At 49.4% G+C, this 19918-nt stretch overlaps 1 protein-coding gene across 13 annotated transcripts in view; it reads right to left on the reverse strand.

The window, feature by feature from the left end:
- TBC1D22A (TBC1 domain family member 22A) overlaps positions 1 to 19918 on the reverse strand; it is a 414723-nt gene that overhangs the window by 275729 nt on the left and 119076 nt on the right. For all 13 annotated transcript variants that reach the window (XR_012418607.1, XR_012418608.1, XR_012418606.1 and 10 more), the window contains 3 exons: positions 17062 to 17132; positions 3901 to 4029; positions 387 to 449 (listed from right to left, as the gene is read on the reverse strand). Coding sequence is in view for 10 of the 13 variants with exons in the window: in XM_065521728.2 (XP_065377800.1) it covers positions 387 to 449; positions 3901 to 4029; positions 17062 to 17132 (263 nt within the window). In the remaining 3 variants the exon portion in view is untranslated. The remainder of the gene's footprint in view (positions 1 to 386; positions 450 to 3900; positions 4030 to 17061; positions 17133 to 19918) is intronic.

The raw sequence follows: 19918 nt of genomic DNA on the forward strand, positions 1-19918 counted from the left end.
ATCCAGGAAGGGGGTTGCAGGGGGTGGGGGATACATAAGCAGCCTCAGTGCTCTGGGTCAGGCCTGAGGTCATGGCCATGTGTGTCGCTGGGCAGCACTGGGGGGTTCTGGTTCCTCAATCTGGTGGTGGATCATGAGTGCATACATCCACACATGTGTATTACATACATTGCTTGCTGTGTGTCAATATTATACAGTAAAAACATTCAAAGAACAAATAAGATTCCTGTCAGCAACTGTGTCCACAAGGGCCAGACGCACTGGCAGTTCGCCACAGCAACCTTGCTTCTGGGCAAGCACCTCCGGCTGCACCCACTGTCTGGTTAGCACAGCGGGCATCAGCCACTCCCAACAAGGGGAACTGCCCCACGGCAAGAGTGTCTTACCTCCGTCACCTTGGGCTGCAGGATCAACGCTTCAGGGCTCATGCGAGGGATGTCTATGTGGATCTGGAGAAGCAGGAGAAAAGACATTTATGTTACGTGACAACAAACATCATTGCAAGCATTATGATTAAAACCGCAACACTGAGGGAAGTCCTTCCCCTGCGTCTACCCTGCTCTCTCCTTGAGGATTCTTGTTCTGTTACCGCCTTCTCCCCTGAAGGAGGCACCAAAGTCTATTCTTTCCGAACAGCTTGCCCAGTCCTAGGCAACAGGCTTGCTTAACACTGACCCCATCCAGCAGCCATTGCGGCGTGATTAGGGAACAGAGCAGGCCTCGGCCGCTTAGTACATCAGCCACAGCAATTAGTAAACATCGATTTTCAGCCTCTGACACAGAGAGCAATTCAAGTACATCAATAGTTTACACGTTTTCGGCTGTGACAGCTTCTTCTTGGACAGAGGCCACATTTTTCTCCACTTTATGAAGTCCTGGGGGAATCTAGAACATTTTTCAAAGGAAGCATTTGAAAGCCTCTGTTAGTGTCGGCTGGTTCCTGCTTGGCCACCATCTGACATGAGAGTCATAATAAAGTCCCCAACACTGCAGAGGGGGACACTTGTGGCTTCAAGAAGCAACCAAACAAGAGTGTTGTGAGCTTGGGCTGGCATCACAGGCTGCCTCCCAGCATCCCACGTGAACATCTCACACCAGCCCACGCTCCCGTTTATCCAGGATAACGGCGCCAATGGGCTGAGGGAAGACAGGCAAATTTCAATGCCAAGGGAGATGCTACGATTGCATTTCATTTCACCCCATCCTTGCACATCTCCACAGAGGACTCTAACACCCAGGAGGCTGGGACACCGTCACTCTGCCACTTATCACACTGTGGCCAGGCCTCAGTTTCCTTGTCTACAAAATGCCTGCTCCAAGTATCTCAAAAGGTTACTGGTGAACATCAAGTAAGACTGTGAGTCAACAGTCAAATGGAATAAGCTGAGGTGCACACACATCTGTAATGCGTGCCAAAGGAGGCCTGCCAGCAGCAGCGCTGCCGAGGAGGAGGAGGAAGGGGAGGAAGAGCAGGAGGAGGAGGAAGGGGAGGAGGAGGAAGGGGAGGAAGAGCAGGAGGAAGAGGAGGATGAGAAGGAAGAGGCAGAAGCAGCACTACTCTATCCAGACAGGCAGGGCCAAAGGACTGCAGCTGGCCCCATGCAGGAGCCCAGGTGCCAGCAGGGACAAGGGCCCAGGTCTCTTGTCAGGGTGTCCTGGAGGCCTAACTGCTCTCCCATACAGTTACACTTGTGTGGACACACATCTGTCCCGGCATGAGCAGCGTAAGCTCCTGCAGGGCATGAACCAGGTCTGAGCCACCTCTGCATGACCAGGGCCAGCACAGCCCCCCTTACAAAGGAGCACCTGTCACACATTTATTAAGCAGACGAGGCAGCGCCCACCAGACCCGACCCCTGCCATCATCCTCACTGTCAGGAGAGGCTCCAACGTTAGACAGGCGGTCCTCCACAAGGCTGGGCACGTGGGGCTCTACGCATCCCTCCTTCCATCCTGCCGGCCTCCCATCATACACAGAACTGGGCAAGTCAGAAAAAGGCCACAAGAGAGCTTACTGAGGGAGGAACAGACAGACCAGATGAACGTTTAACTCTGAATCCATGTGGCTCTGACATAACATCTTCAGCAGAAGAGTGAGCACATAAAAATCAAATGAAGAAAGGATGGAAAGCGAGTGGGGAACCTGCCGAGACCACCCCCATCCTGCTCCCTCCATCAGTGTGCAGGGGCAGCACTGCCCACTGCGGGTCAGACGACCGGTCAGGCTCAGTCCACAGGTCAAACGCCTAAGTGGATGTAAAGGAGAAACCAGGGTCTCCAAACCCCCACTGGGCCCAGCTCTGCCTGAAATGGTGATGGCGAGAACGTAGAAGGCACAGTTCCAAGAGGCCTCAAAGCATCAGGCAGACAGGAAAAACTACCATGTTGCCGGATGCATGTCTCATCTGTATTAATGCAGAAATAGTCTGGGAATTCACAATAATCTGGAATCTTTTTATTACCTATCACAGTAACTAAATAAAGATGTATGCAACCTGTTCGTCATTAACTTTCTCTTCAAAAACTCCTAACAGAATTCTGCTTGGTAAACTCGCAGATAGATGCTAGTGTCATCCTTTTGAAATCTTTTCTGAAATTAAAATGCATTTAAAAACGGGTTCAAAACAATGCCAAATTTATCAATTTCCTAAAACCAGTGGAGTGGCAAAGGAGGCCAGGTAAGCTAATATTTCCTTAAGCCAATCCAAAGTAATCTGTATATCAAATCGGTTTCCCAGAGTAACTGAGTGGTGGCCCAGTGAGGCCCAGGGGCCCTGGTGTGGGACAGAAGGCAAGACGGGCCACGGGCAGCTCCGGCCTGGAAGGAAATGGAGGGGCCGCTTTGCCACAGCCTCACTCCTAAGTCACTTTTCCTCCTGCAGCCCTGTGTCCCATCCATCTTGGAAGATGCCGTCCAGGAAGGCATTTAACTTAAAGAATCTTTGATTATGTAACAGAGGTAAGGTGTATATTTGGCCTTTTTTTTTTTTTTTTTTTTAAACAGATAAAACCAACGTGGATAGCTGTAGCTATCCCACGTCTGAGAGAGAAAACGTGGCAAAGCTCCTTCACCTAGAAGCAGGGTTTGCAGAGGGAAACATTCCTGCCGTGCATCAGGAAACCCACAAGCTGATTTCAGATAGCTGAGACAATGATGCCAATTAAGAGCTACCATTTTGACCTTTCACATATTACAAAGAGAGTGAGAACTATAAAGTCCTCAAAGAGCTATTCTAACAGCAAATTCTGAGGGCAGTGTGAATCATAAATCAATTTTAAGTATTTTCCCATTACGTACATCATCTGTCAACTGACTATTTAAGAAACCATCATTAGACACACTTTATATTAAACTAAATTGCAAAATGGTAACTTGGCTACACCTTCTGCTATGGTCTGAAGTGTGTCCCCTGCAAAACGAAGCTGATGAACACAGCTTTCCTGGGCTGGTATCACATCCCTAACCGGACCAAAGAGCCCAGCGCCAGTGAAGTCCCAAGCAACCTCTCCGTCCCCGTGCCATCCAGCTAAATGCCTGGGCTGGCCCTTTAGGAATGGCCTTTGATCACCAGACAGCAGCTCACTGTGATACAAACTCCCACCATCACACCAAGGCTGGTCTCAGGAATCCCAGGCATTTATTTTGTAACCCCAATTTAAAATACTCTTTTTCCTCTTGTAGAGGGAACTGAAGACAAGCAAGATAGTACTATCGGAGGAAATTTGCCATTATTTGTTTTAAAATGTACTTATTAGAAAATAAAACTCTGTGGGCTAATCAGGGGCCTGCATCTTTAACTCTGACCAACTCCACATGGTTTTGATTAAAACATTTCCTCCTATAAATCACACCAAACAAAGTACTTCAGGCAACATACGAAAAACAGAAAAGATCCCCACCTGCCTGTATGTGTCCTGGTGAACTTCGTCATTCCTGGAATCGTAATAGTGCTCAATAAATGCAAAATATTCTTTTTGTTTTCTCTGGAGAGTGGCTGGTCTCCGGTCTACATTGGCAGGAAGGTAACCCTGGGTGAGAAATAAAAAAAAACAAAAAATATACATGGTTATAGCTAATTCATGGAGTCCCTGTTAGAAGTGAGAAATAAAAAGGCTTGCATCCTACCTGAGCTTGGCATTCTGAAATCTGACACCGAGAGGAGCACAAATTGGGAAAAAAGAAACACCCACAGCGAAGTTCGGCCAGCTCCACACAACACAAGCACCACTCCTGACAGCACTGAGGAAGCGGCCCGGGCCTGCGTCCCCAGCCTCCCGGTGCAGGCCCTCTCCACTCAGCCAGACAAGAGCCCCACAGGCTCTGCAGCAGGTGGGCCCAAGGTTCTTCGACAGCAGGGCTGCAAGATTAAACAAGCCCTTCTCTAGAGGTCTCATACACCAGAAAGGATTCCGAAGTCTGAACAGTCTAACAGCAACCACGCACACACACACATACATGTACACATGCATGCACATATACACATACGTGTGTATGTACTGTCACTTATGCAAATGTGCCATCTTCAAAGACTCATGGGCCTGTGGCAGCCGCAGCACCAGTACGTAAAGGGGACCTGAAGTCAGAAAGGGCCAGGCAGCACAAGGAGGTCATGAAGAGCCTGATTCCTGGGCCAGACTGCCCGGGATTTCATGTTTTCTGTTGCCTTATTTCTACTTTTTAACTTGACATTATTGACAATATATAGTTGTCCCTAAGTATGGGAATTTTGGAATACTAAAATTCTTTTTTTTTTTTTTTTTTTTTTTTTGAGACAGAGTCTCGCTCTGTTGCCCAGGCTGGAGTGCAGTCGCTGGATCTCAGCTCACTGCAAGCTCTGCCTCCCGGGTTTACACCATTCTCCTGCCTCAGCCTCCCGAGTAGCTGGGACTACAGGTGCCCGCCACCTCACCCGGCTAGTTTTTTGTATTTTTTTAGTAGAGACGGGGTTTCACCAGGTTAGCCAGGACGGTCTCGATCTCCTGACCTCGTGATCCGCCCGTCTCGGCCTCCCAAAGTGCTGGGATTACAGGCTTGAGCCACCACGCCCAGCCAAGAATACCAAAATTCTTAGCTATGCAAGACCCTTATATAAAATGCTGCAGTATTTGCGTGTAACCTATGCACATCTGCCTGAATAAATAATCTCTAGATGACTTATGACACCTGACACAAGGTAAATGCTACGTAAGTAATTGTTATAATACTCTTGTTTTTTATTTATATTATCTTTTGTTGCACTGTTACTTTTTTTTTTTTTTTGAGACAGTCTCGCTCTGTCACCAGGCTGGAGTGCAGTGGCATGATCTTGGTTCCCCACAACGTCCGCCCCCCAGGTTCAAGTGATTCTCCTGCCTCAGCCTCCCGAGTAGCTGGGATTACAGGCACCCACCACTATGCCCAGCTAATTTTTGTATTTTTAGTAGAGACAGGGTTTCATCATGTTGTCCAGGATGGTCTCGATCTCTTGACCTCATTATTCACCCGCCTCGGCCTCCCAAAGTGCTGGGATTACAGGCGTGAGCCACCGCGCCCGGCCTTTTTTTTCCCAAGTATTTTCGATGCACAATTGGTTGAATCTGCAGATGCAAACCCCCAGATATAAATGGCCAATTCTAATTTATAAAATAAGATGCGCCCATTTTAAGCAATCAGTTTGGTGGCTTTTGACAAGGGCTTCCAGCTATGTAACTACTCCTCCAAGGAAGATACACACTTCCATCCCCCTGCCCCCATACACTTCCCAGTACCCTCTGCAATCCATCCCAATCCTGGCCGGGGAGGCGCTCACCTCCTCACTGTGCATGGCTGACGCTGCCCTAGGACTCCCCAGAAACGCAGTCACTCAGGACCTGCGCTTTGTGTGAGATTTTCCTGCACTCGGCAGCACAGCGCCTTCCAAGACAGATCCAAGTTACACGAATCAGCTGTGGTTTCCTTTGTCTAGCTGCGTCCCTTGAATGGATCCACCAGTTTGTTAAAGATTCACCTGTCAATGAGCATTTGGGTTGTTTCCAGTTTGGGGTTTGTTATATTCCTGCACAGGATTTTCGTGGGCACACGCTTTGGGTTTTCATGGTTAAATACCTAGGAGTCGAGTTACTGAGCCATAACACTGGGATATGCTTAGTTTTCTAAGAAACTGTGAGCTTTTGGCCGGGCGCGGTGGCTCAAGCCTGTAATCCCAGCACTTTGGGAGGCCGAGACGGGCGGATCACGAGGTCAGGAGATCGAGACCATCCTGGCTAAGACGGTGAAACCCCGTCTCTACTAAAAATACAAAAAAAAAACTAGCCGGGCGAGGTGGCGGGCATCTGTAGTCCCAGCTACTCGGGAGGCTGAGCCAGGAGAATGGCGTAAACCCGGGAGGCGGAGCTTGCAGTGAGCTGAGATCCGGCCACTGCACTCCAGCCCAGGCGACAGAGCAAGACTCTGTCTCAAAAAAAAAAGAAAAAAAGTTTTTCTCCTTGTTTTTTTTCCTGGCAGTCTTACTGCTGTGCCTGGCCGCGTCTTTCTCATCCCTCAAGTGTCTCCAGTGGTCACTTCTCCCATGAGGTCTGACCAGGCTCCTGGTCACTAGTCACTTTTCCCACGAGGCACGGCTGGTCATCCAGCACTCCAGCAGCCTCTAGGAGGATGTTCACTCGGGACCAGCCCCTCATGGTGCCAACCAGATGGCGGGCACACAAGCTTTCACTGGGTGAATCACATATGAACGAGTGACTGCATGAACAAATACATCCCGGATGGCGCTTTCTGCCTTTGAAAGTGCTTCCACATCTGTAGTAGACATCACTGTGGTAACCACCAAACAACTACTCATCCTCGCTGGAACAGAGCCCTGAAGCTGCTCTGGGAGCCATATCTCCCTCTGCCCAACCCTTGCGGTCCGGATGAGGAGCCTCTTCCTTCAGGAGAGGCCTCCCCTGGGCTAAGCTACACGGCTAAGCCATCCTCCAGCCACCATGACTGACAGTTCGGGGGTGGAGAGGTGGCCCAACAGGGGATAGGAGCCAAGCCAGGGCTTTCCTTGGCTGCTGCTGTGAACGAAAGTGAATGTGCGAAGTGTGGAGTTGCAGCGGCCACCCTCTGACGGGAGGGGACAATCACAAGCTGCACGTCCATCAAGAAAAGCTGACCTGAAGGACAGCGGGACTCAGAGAGTCCAGGCCTCGAGCATGAAGCCAGACTTCAGCTGTGTGAGCACTGGCCTTCCTTCCATTCTCAAGTTTCCACTGGCCTCTATTCTGCATTATAAATTACGCTCAGGCACACTCGTGTTAACACATTAGGATCACACCATTGAAGCTTCTTTTTAATAAACGCTTACTGAAGTACAGCATTCTTAAAGATGTACCCCAAAATCATGTGTGAATTATCACAAACTGAACACACCTGTCAACACCACCCAGGTAAAAGCCAGACCATCACCGTCTTAGCAGGCTTCTCAGTCACCGTCCCTTACCTCCTCCCCTCCTAAGTGGCATTTTTTCTGTCTGGCTGTTTGCATTCAGCGTTACACTTGAAAACTCATTCACGTTATAACGCGTCACAGTAGTTCCTTCCTCCACTGCTGCGTAACACGGCCGTGTGTGAAATCCATTCTGTTAACACACATTTGTGCTGTTTCCAGTTTTTGCTTTAAAATTTCTTGAAGCTCCCTTTTACGGTACATGCTATGCACTTCTGTTAAGTGTATACCTGGGAGTAGGCCTGCTAGGTTTGCATACCTCTGAAAGACTTTGCTAAAGGATTTTCAAAGTGATTCTACTCCCGTCAGAAGTGTATGCAAATTCCCAATGTCCTACATCCTTGCCAACACTTGACACTGTGGAACCTTTTCGCATCAGCCTTTCAGATGGCTTTGCAGTGGTAGCTATCAAGCTCCATTTCGTTTTCATCTGAATTTCCCAGGAGACGAAGGGATGCCGTTGGGTGTCTGCATCTGTGAAGTGTGAGTACAGATGTATTAGTCCCTCCTATGAGGCCATCTGCCTCCTCCTTTCTGACTCACAGGCGTTCATATCTAGATAGTACACATGTGAGCCCTGCTGTAAACAGCCTCCTTCTGTGACTTGCCTTTTCACCCTATTAATGACGTCTTTGATGAAGAGAAGTTCCTAACTTTAACATAGCCCAGTTTATGAATCTTTTATGACTGGTCCTTTCCCTTTAAAATCATGACCATATTCCCACTGTCATGAAGTCCTGTTCTACAACAGGAATCAGCAAACTAAGGCCCATCACCTATTTGTGTAAATAAAATTTTGCTGGACAGGGCACAGCCCATCTGTGTATGTGCTGTGTGTGGCTGCTTTTGCCCTATCGCAGCAGAGTGGAGTGGCTACAAGAGACCACACGGTCCACAGGCTCAAATATTTACTCTCTAGGCCTTTACAGAAAACATTTGCCCACCCTGTTCTTTTTTTTTTTTTGAGACAGAGTCTCGCTCTGTTACCCAGGCTGGAGTGCAGTGGCCGGATCTCAGCTCACTGCAAGTTCCGCCTCCCGGGTTTACGCCATTCTCCTGCCTCAGCCTCCCAAGTAGCTGGGACTACAGGCGCCCGCCACCTCGCCCGGCTAGTTTTTTGTATTTTTTAGTAGAGACGGGGTTTCACCGTGTTAGCCAGGATGGTCTTGATCTCCTGACCTCGTGATCCGCCCGTCTCGGCCTCCCAAAGTGCTGGGATTACAGGCTTGAGCCACCGCGCCCGGCCTTGCCCACCCTGTTCTAAAACATCCATCTGGAAGGCGACACTGGCTTCCATCATACGCATTTCTATGTCACCTTTCCCCAATTTGTGAGTATTTTGATTATTTCTAATTGTCCAGTATTCTAAAACATACATCAGCTAACAATGTCAATTACTTCCTGAAGTAAACTTCCTACAGTGAACTTTTAGCTCAAAGGAATACCGGACACCTTCAAGGTTCATAATGCGTGATTTCCAAGTAGCCCTGGCAGAAAGGGCAGTGGGTCACAACCCAACAGCCTGGTTACACGCGTGTCAAACGCATCCCCAACCCAATGGGAGGAGGTGCCTGAGGGGAGAACACTCTCTCCAGAAAACAATCGCTCGGTGAATTACGGTATTCTGGAGAGAGGCAAAGAACAGTCTAGCTGCCAAGATGCACTCCAGAGGGAGACACTCAGAGTCCTCGTGATGGAGCAAAGGTGTGGCCATTATTCCCACCTGGCCTCTATTTTCCCATAAAATGAGGCAATAGTAGTATTCCAAAGAGCGTATTGCTTCACATGATTCTAACACTGACTGGCCAGGCATGGTGGCTCACGCCTGTAATTCCAGCACTGTGGGAGGCCACGGAGGGCTGATCATGAGGTCAGGAGATCGAAACCATCCTGGCTAACACGGTGAAACCCCATCTCTAATAAAAATACAAAAAATTAGCCGGGCATGGTGGCGGGCGCTTGTAGTCCCAGCTACTCGGGAGGCTGAGGCAGGAGAATCGCGTAAACCTGGGAGGCGGAGCGTGCAGTGAGCCGAGATCGCGCCACTGCACTCCAGCCTGGGTGACAGAGCGAGACTCCGCCTCAAAAACAAAAACAAAAACAAAAACATTCTAACAATGACAAAAGGAATAACCAGCCCCGAGTATGCATGGAAGTGCCGGGCATGGTTCTGCAGTGCCTTCCGGGTGGTTAACGACCCACCCACCTGAGCACCTCCAGAATCAGGCCTCTTTCACTGGGATGTGCTGGCGGATTGCCAGACGCAGAGCTCCTTCTGTTGGGTATCCAGCCCTGCCCCCAGTGATGGGAAGGCATAAAATTACAAGGCCGGGGTGATGGTCAGACTTGAGTGAAACCAGCTTCTACTTCAAGTTAAAGTCAGCTTCACAGATAACCCTCTCAGAGTCACGGGCTTCATCCAGACCCGTCTTCACCTCATTGTTATTTCAAGCCTGTCTGTCTCTTGGCAATAACAATTACAGAAGATTACTTCTTTTTCTTTGTCCCAAAATTGCCATACCCATAGGTGAACTAAGGAAGGGCTGGGTCCTCACCAGGCTTCGTGCTTCACACAGTGCTGCTTTAATCCCACTAATCACAGAAGGCTATTACTGTCCCTATCTGCAGACGAGGAGACGGGCTCAGGAAATGTGGTTAACATGCCCAGAGTCACACGGACACAAAGGCAAACTGAAGCCAAGCCCCAGCTCCTGACCTGAGGGCCCACACTGCTCAGGAGAGCCATGTGATCTCAAGTCTCCAAAGACCTGGGGACAAATCCGCAGGCTGAGAGCCACCCACAGATACACACACAACAACATTCATTCACGCAGCCCCAGCCACTCTCCCACCCGCTGCTCAGTCCTGGATACAGAGATGCTGAAGACTAGCCAGGCTCATGGGGGACTGTCCAGCAGTGGGTGGACACAGACCCCACGGTCCTTTCTCTGCACTCTGGCCACAGAGACCCTGTGAAAATCCCATCATTTTAACACCACCACCCCGAAAAACTTCCAATTGCTTCTAATCGTGCTCAGCATAAAAGCCCAAGCCCTGCCTAGGCTGACGGTTCCTGCGGGCCTGGCCCTTCCTGCTTCTCTGACCAAGAGGCCGACACTCATCACTCACCGTGGCCCCTCCCGCTTTTACTATGCTGCTTAAATATTCCTTAAATGCCACACCTCTCCTGCCTCAGTGCCTCTCTCTGAACGTACCGTTCCTCTGCTGGGACCAATTTCATCCAGAACAGGGTCAGTGAACTGACCACCAGCCAATCCTGCCCACCGACTTTTGTAAATAAAGTGTTATGGGAACACAGCTGTGTGACTTCCTTTATATGGATTCCCTGTGGCTGCTCTGGGCCACGGTGGCAGAGCTGAGCTGCAACAGACCACAGGGGTCACCGAGCCCAGGCTGTTGACTGGCTGCCCTTTCGAGGACAGCCACTGTCCGCTGCTCTCCGTCTGTGCAGGGACGGAGCCGCCTTTCCACAAGAGCGCCCCCTCTCGGTCTCCACCTCCCCGGCTGCGGGAAGAGCCCACGGTACTGCTTCCTGTTACCTACTGTTCTCCCTCCTCATCACCTGTGTCTGGTGGGCACTACTCCCCGATGGGAAACACAGTAAGGGAACAGGTAAGCCCTCTCCAAAGCATGAACCAGATAGGAATGCACCCCCACGCGCCTGCACAGCTGCCTCCCAAGCTCCTCAAAGTCAGCTCCTCAGTGGCCCACCCTGACCGCTACCCACCTACTTCAACAGCCCCTTCCCCTCCTCGGCCCTCACCATCCCACCAAGCTGATCCCAGGCCTTTCCCCACAGCACTCCTCACCTTCCACAGCACATCAAATCTACTTCTCAGTGTAATGTTTGTCTTCTCCCACCAAAATGTGAGGTCCACAAGGGCGGAATGTTTGTCCGAGGGCTTGGAACGCTGTTTGCCCCAGAAGGGACCCTCAGTCTTTCCTCGCTGAGTGCACAAGTGATCACGACGTGCAGCGATTCTGTCAGACCCAAAGGGGGCCACGGCCCTGACACTCGGGGAGAAAGACGCGTGTGCTCACTTGGGACAAGTAAGAACGAGCACATGCTTCTGGGTTTGGTTTTGATAGTAAAGAAGACAGAGGTGGGGAGAGACAGAGCACGGAGGACACAGGGAAATGTGTGCCGGTTGGCCCGGGGCAAGGTCGAAAACAGCCTGGCCAATGAAGCCGTGTGCAGCAGCCAGGAGAGAAGGCCTGCGTGCCAGGAAGGGGCCCGGCCTTCAACACAGGGCAGGGTGGGCCACCAGGGGTGGTCAGCGAGGCCGTGGTGTAGGCAGCCTGACATCATCTGCATTCAGTGGCCACAAAAAGTGCTCTCAGAAATACTTCCCACAAAGAGGGCTCTCAGAAATACTTCCCACTCCCCAAATTTTAAACTTAACTTGAAACACAAATTCTAAAAGGCAAGTACGTCATGATCGGAACACAGGCAATAAAAACCCTACGTGAGCTCCTGACACTCCTATCCCTACAGGAAAACACACATATGCAAGTTGAGGCCTTTCAATAATTAAGCAAGACTAGAAATTATGCAAATGAAATACATTCAAGTATGCAATGAATTTTAAATGACAGAACTACAGAAAACTTAATTGCTGTATTAGCATGCTATACAAACACTAATCATAAATGTAAAACAATGCATGCACATACTTATATCTAAATTGTCCCGGTGACACCAAAATCAAATTGTTCCCTCCCACTGTGTTCATATGCAAACCTACCTCAACATACTGCAGAGAGAAAAGATAATACTGGAGCTTCACTCATCATTTTTAACCATTAGACTCACTAATGCAAATGTTCAATGTTTAATTAGTTTTTGTGTCATGTTTCTGAAATACTTATTTTAAAAAAGCCAGAAATGTGATTCTCGGTAGCAGTAATTTTTAAAAGTTACTACCCTGCTTGCATAAAATGTAAACATTAAGTAGTATTACCTGTGGCTGAACGGTATGTTCTAGACTAGATGTTAGTTTTTTACAAAAGACAAGTCATGTTTCTCATCGTTCTTCATTGAAGTGGCACTGCCCACTCATCAATTAAAAATAAGGCTACTAGAATCATGTTAATTACAAATCATAAACACAATGAAAAAGAGTCATTAGTGTGCCAGACCCTGAAATAGGTTCCCATTCAAGCACAGTTTTGGTTATCTGCCTTTTTAAGCTGGACAAATGATAAATTTTCAATTCTGGGTGTAACTGTTAACCTCTGGATCCTGGATGGACTCTCAGACTGGGATAAACCCCTCCCATCTTACCCTACTCACCCGAGCCCTCCCAGACGACATGCTCATGGCTCTCAGCAAGTCTCACTCAGCCTCTCTCCTCCCACGCGGGCCTCCAACGCCCCAGGCGGGCCCTCCTGCCCAGGTTCCTCAGCCCAGGTGTGTGCTGCCTGCAGTGGCAGGCATAGCGCATGACTTTCAATGACCTGCTTCCCAGGTGGCTCATGTATGCCCCACCCTGTCCCACTGGAGCCTGAGTGTCCTAGAGCAGCCGTCTCCAAACCTGGGCACCCGTGAGAACCCCCAAGAACCCAGGTAACAGGATTTCCTGAGCTCCCCAGGTGATACTAACATGTGACCAGAATGGAAACCCACAGGTGAAGAGGGCAGGCCTGAACCTCCCGCACCCTCGCCTCCCATCCCCCGCCTAGCCGCAGGGTGGCACTCTGTGGACTGCGTGGTTCGCAGCATGCCGGAGTCAGTCAACACCCTGGCGCCTGAGTCCACCCTAGAGATTCAATTTGCTTCATGGGCCTGGACACAAGGATCGGGAAAAGCTCCCAGGAGAGTTGAACGGGAAGCCAGGGTTAAACCCTGGGATTCAGGGAATGATACAGAGGCATCCTTGATTGGGGAGACCCCTTCCCTGCTGAGTTCCCAGTCCCCACCATTGTCCCAGATGTTCTTGTAACCCCAGCACCTGCAGAGGGCCTGGTTGAGGGCAGATGTGTGAGCAACATGTGCTGACTCGGGGATGGGTGACTGGCATCATGCACTGTGCTCCCCAAATCTCTACTCTTACAGAAGGCCCAGAGCCATGGTGCAGCATGACAGCCTGGAGAGCTGGATGGCATCAGTGCTCACCAACACAGGGCACGGACCGTGGCAAATGCACAGCGAGCACTTGTTTCCGGAAAAAGAACCAACGCTTGCTCCCTACTCTAGTTGCAAGAGCCCTCTTACCCCACCCCTGTAGCCTTTGGCCCCTCAACTCCCTTCCCTGTCGCTTCCCAGTTCTTCCTTTCCCAGCTCTAGTCCCCTCCCAAGAGCCTGCCAGGAACAGCCTCCCCTTACAACCAGCAATGCTCCTCCAAGCCAGACACTGGGCAAGAACAGCCTGGTCCCGGAGCTGCCTGCCTACACGCCTGTCCAAAAGAACCTCTGAATGCACGGTCTGATGCAGGGCAAGCGCTCAGCCAGGGACAGACACAGGGCAGCAGTGCACTGGGAGCATGGGAATAAGATCCTGAGAGAACGGGCTCTGTCTCCATGTGGCCTAGGTCTCTTGGGGCTGGAGAGGGTAAGAGAAAAAGACAGACCATCCACGGTCTGTTCTGCAGGTCCCAGGGGGACAACTTGGTCTTCTTCCCTGCCTGCTATTTCCCAGCACCCGACACAGTGCCTAAAACACAAAGTGCTCAATAAATGCTAATGGATGAATGAATGGATGAATGCAATGGATGAATGGAATGGATGAATAGGATGGATGAATAGAAAGGATGAATGAATGAACCAACCAATGGCTCTTTCAAGGCTTTTCTCTTCCAGAAACACAGGCTCACTACTCCCCACTTAAATCCTTCAGGATAAAACCCAAGCAATGGGGCGATAGGGAGGGCAGTAGGGCGCCTGTCACCTGGCCTCCTCTTGGGCCCCTCTACCCCAGCCTATGTTCCTGCTTGTCCCACCCCGACTGTGTGCCCCAGCTCTTATGGCCTCCCCACTTCCCACTAGCAGAGAGAACACTAACATCCCTTTTGAGATGTCACGTAAGATGCCACCTTCCCCAAGAAGACTTACCTGGCATCCTCATGAACCCTTCTTAGCACCCTGCACTTGCAAGGACAAGCTTTGCTCCCTGACCTAACATTCATTTTCTACTCATCTGTCAATCCAAGCCCAGAGAGGGCCAAGAACGACCATGTTCACCCCTGTGCCTTGTGACTGCAAGTCTCCACACCCTCCCCTCCTTCCCCACCTGCCATGGCCTGGCAGATCCCAGGTGTGAAGTCCCCTCCTAGCAGAAGCTGACCCTCAGCACTAAACTGCCCCCATGCTGTGGTACTCCTCCACCCCCTGGTTCATACTTGTGTCCTGTCCAACCTACAGTATGTAGTCCCGGCCTCCACCACCACCGTCCCACCACAAGTCTGCAGCACCCGACCTCCTCCTAATGGCAGGCTAGTGTCTAATTCATCTCCATCTCCCAAGCAAAGGACCCTGCAAGGAACGATGGTTAAAGGACTGCATGTGTCTTTCCTTTCATATGACAAAGCCCTGAGAATGCTCAGGCTTTCTCTTATGAAAGGAAAATACTTGGGCCCCCAACATCACTAAAAAACTCAAGCTGGCAACCGCTCAGGGCAAACCTGCCTCCCATTCTATTCAAAGTCACTCCTCTGTTCACTGAGACAGACGCACATCTGACTGGCTTCCTTTCGAAAGGTTCATCAGAAACTCAAAAGAGCCGGCTGGGCGCGGTGGCTCAAGCCTGTAATCCCAGCACTTTGGGAGGCCGAGACGGGCGGATCACGAGGTCAGGAGATCAAGACCATCCTGGCTAACACGGTGAAATCCCGTCTCTACTAAAAAATACAAAAAACTAGCCGGGCGAGGGGGCGGCGCCTGTAGTCCCAGCTACTCGGGAGGCTGAGGCAGGAGAATGGCGTGAACCCGGGAGGCGGAGCTTGCAGTGAGCCGAGATCCCGCCACTGCACTCCAGCCTGGGCGACAGAGCGAGACTCCGTCTCACAAAAAAAAAAAAAAAAAGAAACTCAAAAGAATGTAAGCATTCGTGGATCACCTATCTGTGACCTGGAAGCTCCCTGGCCACTTTTTACATGTTTTGATCAATGTCTCATGTCTCCCTAAGTGTATAAAACCAAGCTGTGCCCTGACCACCTTGGGCATGTGTTGCCAGGACCTCCTGAGGCTGTGTCACCAGTGCGCCCTCAACCTTGGCAAGACAAACTTTCTAAATCAACTGAGACCGTCTCAGATTTCCTGGGTTCACACTCTCGCTTGCCTCGCCAGGATTCCTGGCTCAGACTCCGCCTACACCCACCTGCCCTCCTGTCCACAACCAGCAAAGTGGGGCTGTCTGTCACCTCCCTCTCTGCTCCTCTGTCCCCTGAAACCAGAGTGTCCATTTCCACGTCAGCCCCTATGCTACACACATTAGGGAAGTGGAACCATAACCCGCGGAGGCTGAGAACTAGAAGAGAAAGAACAGTACAAAATAACTCACGTGAGACTTTCCACCTAGACACGGCACATCCTTAACAAACAGAAAACTGCAGTTCGGTATTTTCATCAAAACTTCCTACAAACTAACCTGAGAAGTTTGCAACCTATCTGAGGGGACATTTAGAAAACTGGATATAAACTGGAAAACTAGGTTAAAATATAAAAGCACAAAACCAAAACGTAAGCAATCGCAGCAAGTCTAATTTTAATTGCAAGGAATATTTAATCAATAAATATTCACTGTTCGGAGCCGCATCTGCATTTAGGATTACGAGGTACTAAGTTGCAAATTTATTAAGACTCATTAGCCAGGAAGAGTCTTTTAAATACTAAAAGTCAGACCCAATTTAGAGTAAACACTTAGAGCACACTATTGACTTAGCTCCAAAAATAATGAAAAAGGAAAAGAGAAGAAAACTGTCTATAACCAGTTCTGAAATGGTCGGCAGGGCCAAACTCACTTGCAATGGTAAGCCCGAGCTAAGAGTACGAGGGCGTGCTGATGGTCACCACCGCCTACCCCAACCTTTCCCAAAGCGCTCCAGACAGGCAGCTCAGCGCTAGAGCTGAGGCAGCCGGAACGCCACACTCCACCCAAGAAACACAAACCGCTTCTCTCATCCACTTTTTTCTTTTCCTAACAACACTACTAATACTTACAAAAAAAAAAAAAAAACTTGGTCAAACACATGTCCTTGTTTTCAGCATATCTCAAACAAACTGAAAACATATTTCCCTGTTGCAACTCCTCAGAGTTGAAATAAGCATCTATGCTGAAACCTTTCTATATCACAGGCTGGAACATACAAAGATTTTCTAATAATAAAATCCGAGGAAAAAATACCATTGTCGTAATTATGATCTATCCTTGTTTTCTGCCAGTCCTGTCAAACCAAGCTTAAAATTAAGCAAAGAATGGAAAATGTCAGTTTAGCCATAGCAAAGGCCTTTATCACTGCAACCCAAAGCCAGGGCAAACCCGTGGGCAGTGGCTGTCAGGCCCTACTCAGGCCAGACGCCCGCAGTCCCTGTGCACAGGAAGGAGGCGCTGATGGGCGGGGCGGTGGGACTTACTGAGAGGAGCTTCCACGTCATTGGACGCACTGGCTTAGGGATTCCGGACCAGCTCAACTTCCGTAATTCCTCTGTTGACGAAAAAAGAGACAAAGAGAAATAAGATTTACAAAAGGGTAGCAAACCTCCCCAGTGCTTTAACACATTCCACCTGTTTTATTAGGAGGCAATGAGCCCCATCAACAAATTAAACTAAATGATCAACATTTCAGATACCGACTGATTTCACTATCTCAGAGAAGGTAAGTGACCATTCCACTCAAACCAAGCTCCAGGTTACCTGTTTACAACAGAATCCGAGTACATGTCTGCAAAAGGCATCCCCAGTGTCCCTGCAGCTACCATGGGACAGGTGAGGCCCCATGACCCCTTCCCTCCTTCAACCAGGGAAGTCCAGAGAACACCAGCCTCCTTCACTCCCACCTCCTCCTCTCTCTCTGCCTCCCACCTCCTTCTCTCTCTCTGCCTCCCACCTCCTTCTCTCTCCCTCCCACCTCCTCTCTCTCTCTCTCCCTCCCACCTCCTCTCTCTCTCTCTCCCTCCCACCTCCTTCTCTCTCTCTCTCCCTCCCACCTCCTTCTCTCTCTCTCTCCCTCCCACCTCCTTCTCTCTCTCTCTCCCTCCCACCTCCTCTCTCTCTCTCCCTCCCACCTCCTCTCTCTCTCTTCCTCCCACCTCCTTCTCTCTCTCTCCCTCCCACCTCCTTCTCTCTCTCCCTCCCACCTCCTTCTCTCTCTCCCTCCCACCTCCCTCTCTCTCCTGAAGGCTTTTACCCCAACCTGATCATGTTAATTGGTTTTCCTTTCTTTCATCCATCTCACTTTCCATTTACTATTTAAGCATACCTATATGATATGGTTTTTTCTCACTACTGGTTTTGAAAGAAATCGTTTCATGGAGATAAGTTTGTCTTTATACACCATTAATTAAGGAAGTGGCCATATTCTACACAGACAAAGTCTTCAAGGTAGTCTAACACAAGTCAATGAGGCTTTACAAATACCTACAAGTAGAAAAAATCACGAGATGGGAGGGGCTGGCCAGAGGCAGAGGGGTCCTGGAGCAAGGTCCAGCACCTCCAAGGGCAGGGAAGGACAAGCATCGAGGCAGAGGGGTAAGGATGTGGGCCCCGCATTCCATCGACCTTCTGCGTCTCCTTGAGTGTCTCATTCCCATGCCCTGAAGGGCGGGAGAATCTATTTCAATGTCTAGGTATAGCAACACTTGCCCAATCCCACGGAAACTCAAGTAATTATTTCTTTCCTTTAAGTTAGGAATCTACCATTAGGTTCTTCTCCTAACAGCTTGGAGCTAATGATTAATAACAGGAATAAAAGAAATGATTAAAGAGAAGACTTTGCTAATGTAATCAACAAAATACAAAGTCCTGACATCTAATCTTTTTCCAATTACTAAAGTCTAAGTAAAATAAGTACAGAATAATTGGGCGACAGTCGCAGCAATAACTTGCATTTTACAGCAATCTCAGAAAATATCAAATCTTCCCCAGTACCCTAAGGATATTATGAAAAGCAGGAACCTCATATCTGAACACCAATAATGTAATGTTTACCAACCATGTTCCCAGTGCCTCTCCCTCAGCATAACTCTGGTTTTCTGATTATGGTTTATGAGGAAAAGCTGAGAGGAAACTTATTTGTTAACGTTCTCTGAACCTCTCTCCTCACTGGAAGAAATTCACAAAAATTCAAAAATCCTGAATCTACATAATGAGACAAGGCTCTAACTCTGCTCAAGCTTTGGTGTTAAAAGAGAGCTTTCATACGTCTTACCTCATTTGATCCTCAAAACAAGCTTGTGTTACTTAGGGCTGTGATCGCTATTGTATATGAAAGAAATAGTCTCAGAGAGGTTAAGTGACTTGACCAAGGTCACACAGGAGCTAAGCAACCTTCAATACCAGGGTCTTTCCACTACGTCCCTTCCATTCTTAGAAAGACTTTTGTAGCACAGACAAATCTCACTTCCGAATACAGACAAAAAGATCCAAAGTAAAACCTTAGGAGATCAAAGCACGGCAGCAGGATAGTCAAAGAATAATACACGTAAAGAATGAAGGAGGGACGGTTCAACGTCGGGAAATCTTGTAGCTTTACCGACAATGCTGAATGGGGTTGACAGGGAAGCCACAAGACCATCCTCAGAGGTGTTTGGTGCATCTTTCTAGCAGAATCCCAGCTTTGCGAAGTATTCACACCTCCCTGCAGCAGCCCTGTGGGTGGGGACTCAGCCCAGAGGCAGCTGAACCCACAGGTGGGCCTGGCTGGAGCCCTGCCGAGCTAGGCCACACCTCACCAATGGCTGAGTCAGCAATGGGCCTAGGCCCCTACTTAAGCCACTGAGCACAGACAGCTGAGGGCTTCTGAGAACACTCCGCCGGGTTCTTGGGAAGTTCCTGGAGGCAACCCACTCCTCTTCCTCTGAAAGCTACCAGCGTCAGATGTGGGGGTCGGAACTGCTGCAACCATCCGCACCCAACCAGCCTGAGGAATGACGCCAACAGAGAGAGAGGCAGAACCGAGAGAATGGCAGGAAACAGAGCTCTGAGATAAGCAAGATGGCCAAATACAGGAACATTCAAAAATCCATAGCCCTTCTCTGCCAGCAAAAAGAAAATAACATGGCATAAACTTAACAAGAACTGTACAAGACCTCATGAAGAAAACTACAAGTCTTCACTTGAACACTTACATAAATAGGAGGAAACACCAAGCTCACTGACACCAGCCTGCATTTACGAAGCTCTTCCTCTGGGCCAGGGGGAGGAGGGGAATTACAAATGTGAGCAACACCAAACACAGTCCCCGTGCCTACACAGACCCCTGTGCTGGACAGC

This window comes from Macaca fascicularis, chromosome 10 (assembly GCF_037993035.2).
Source record: "Macaca fascicularis isolate 582-1 chromosome 10, T2T-MFA8v1.1".
In the NCBI taxonomy this organism is placed as follows: Eukaryota; Metazoa; Chordata; class Mammalia; order Primates; family Cercopithecidae; genus Macaca; species Macaca fascicularis.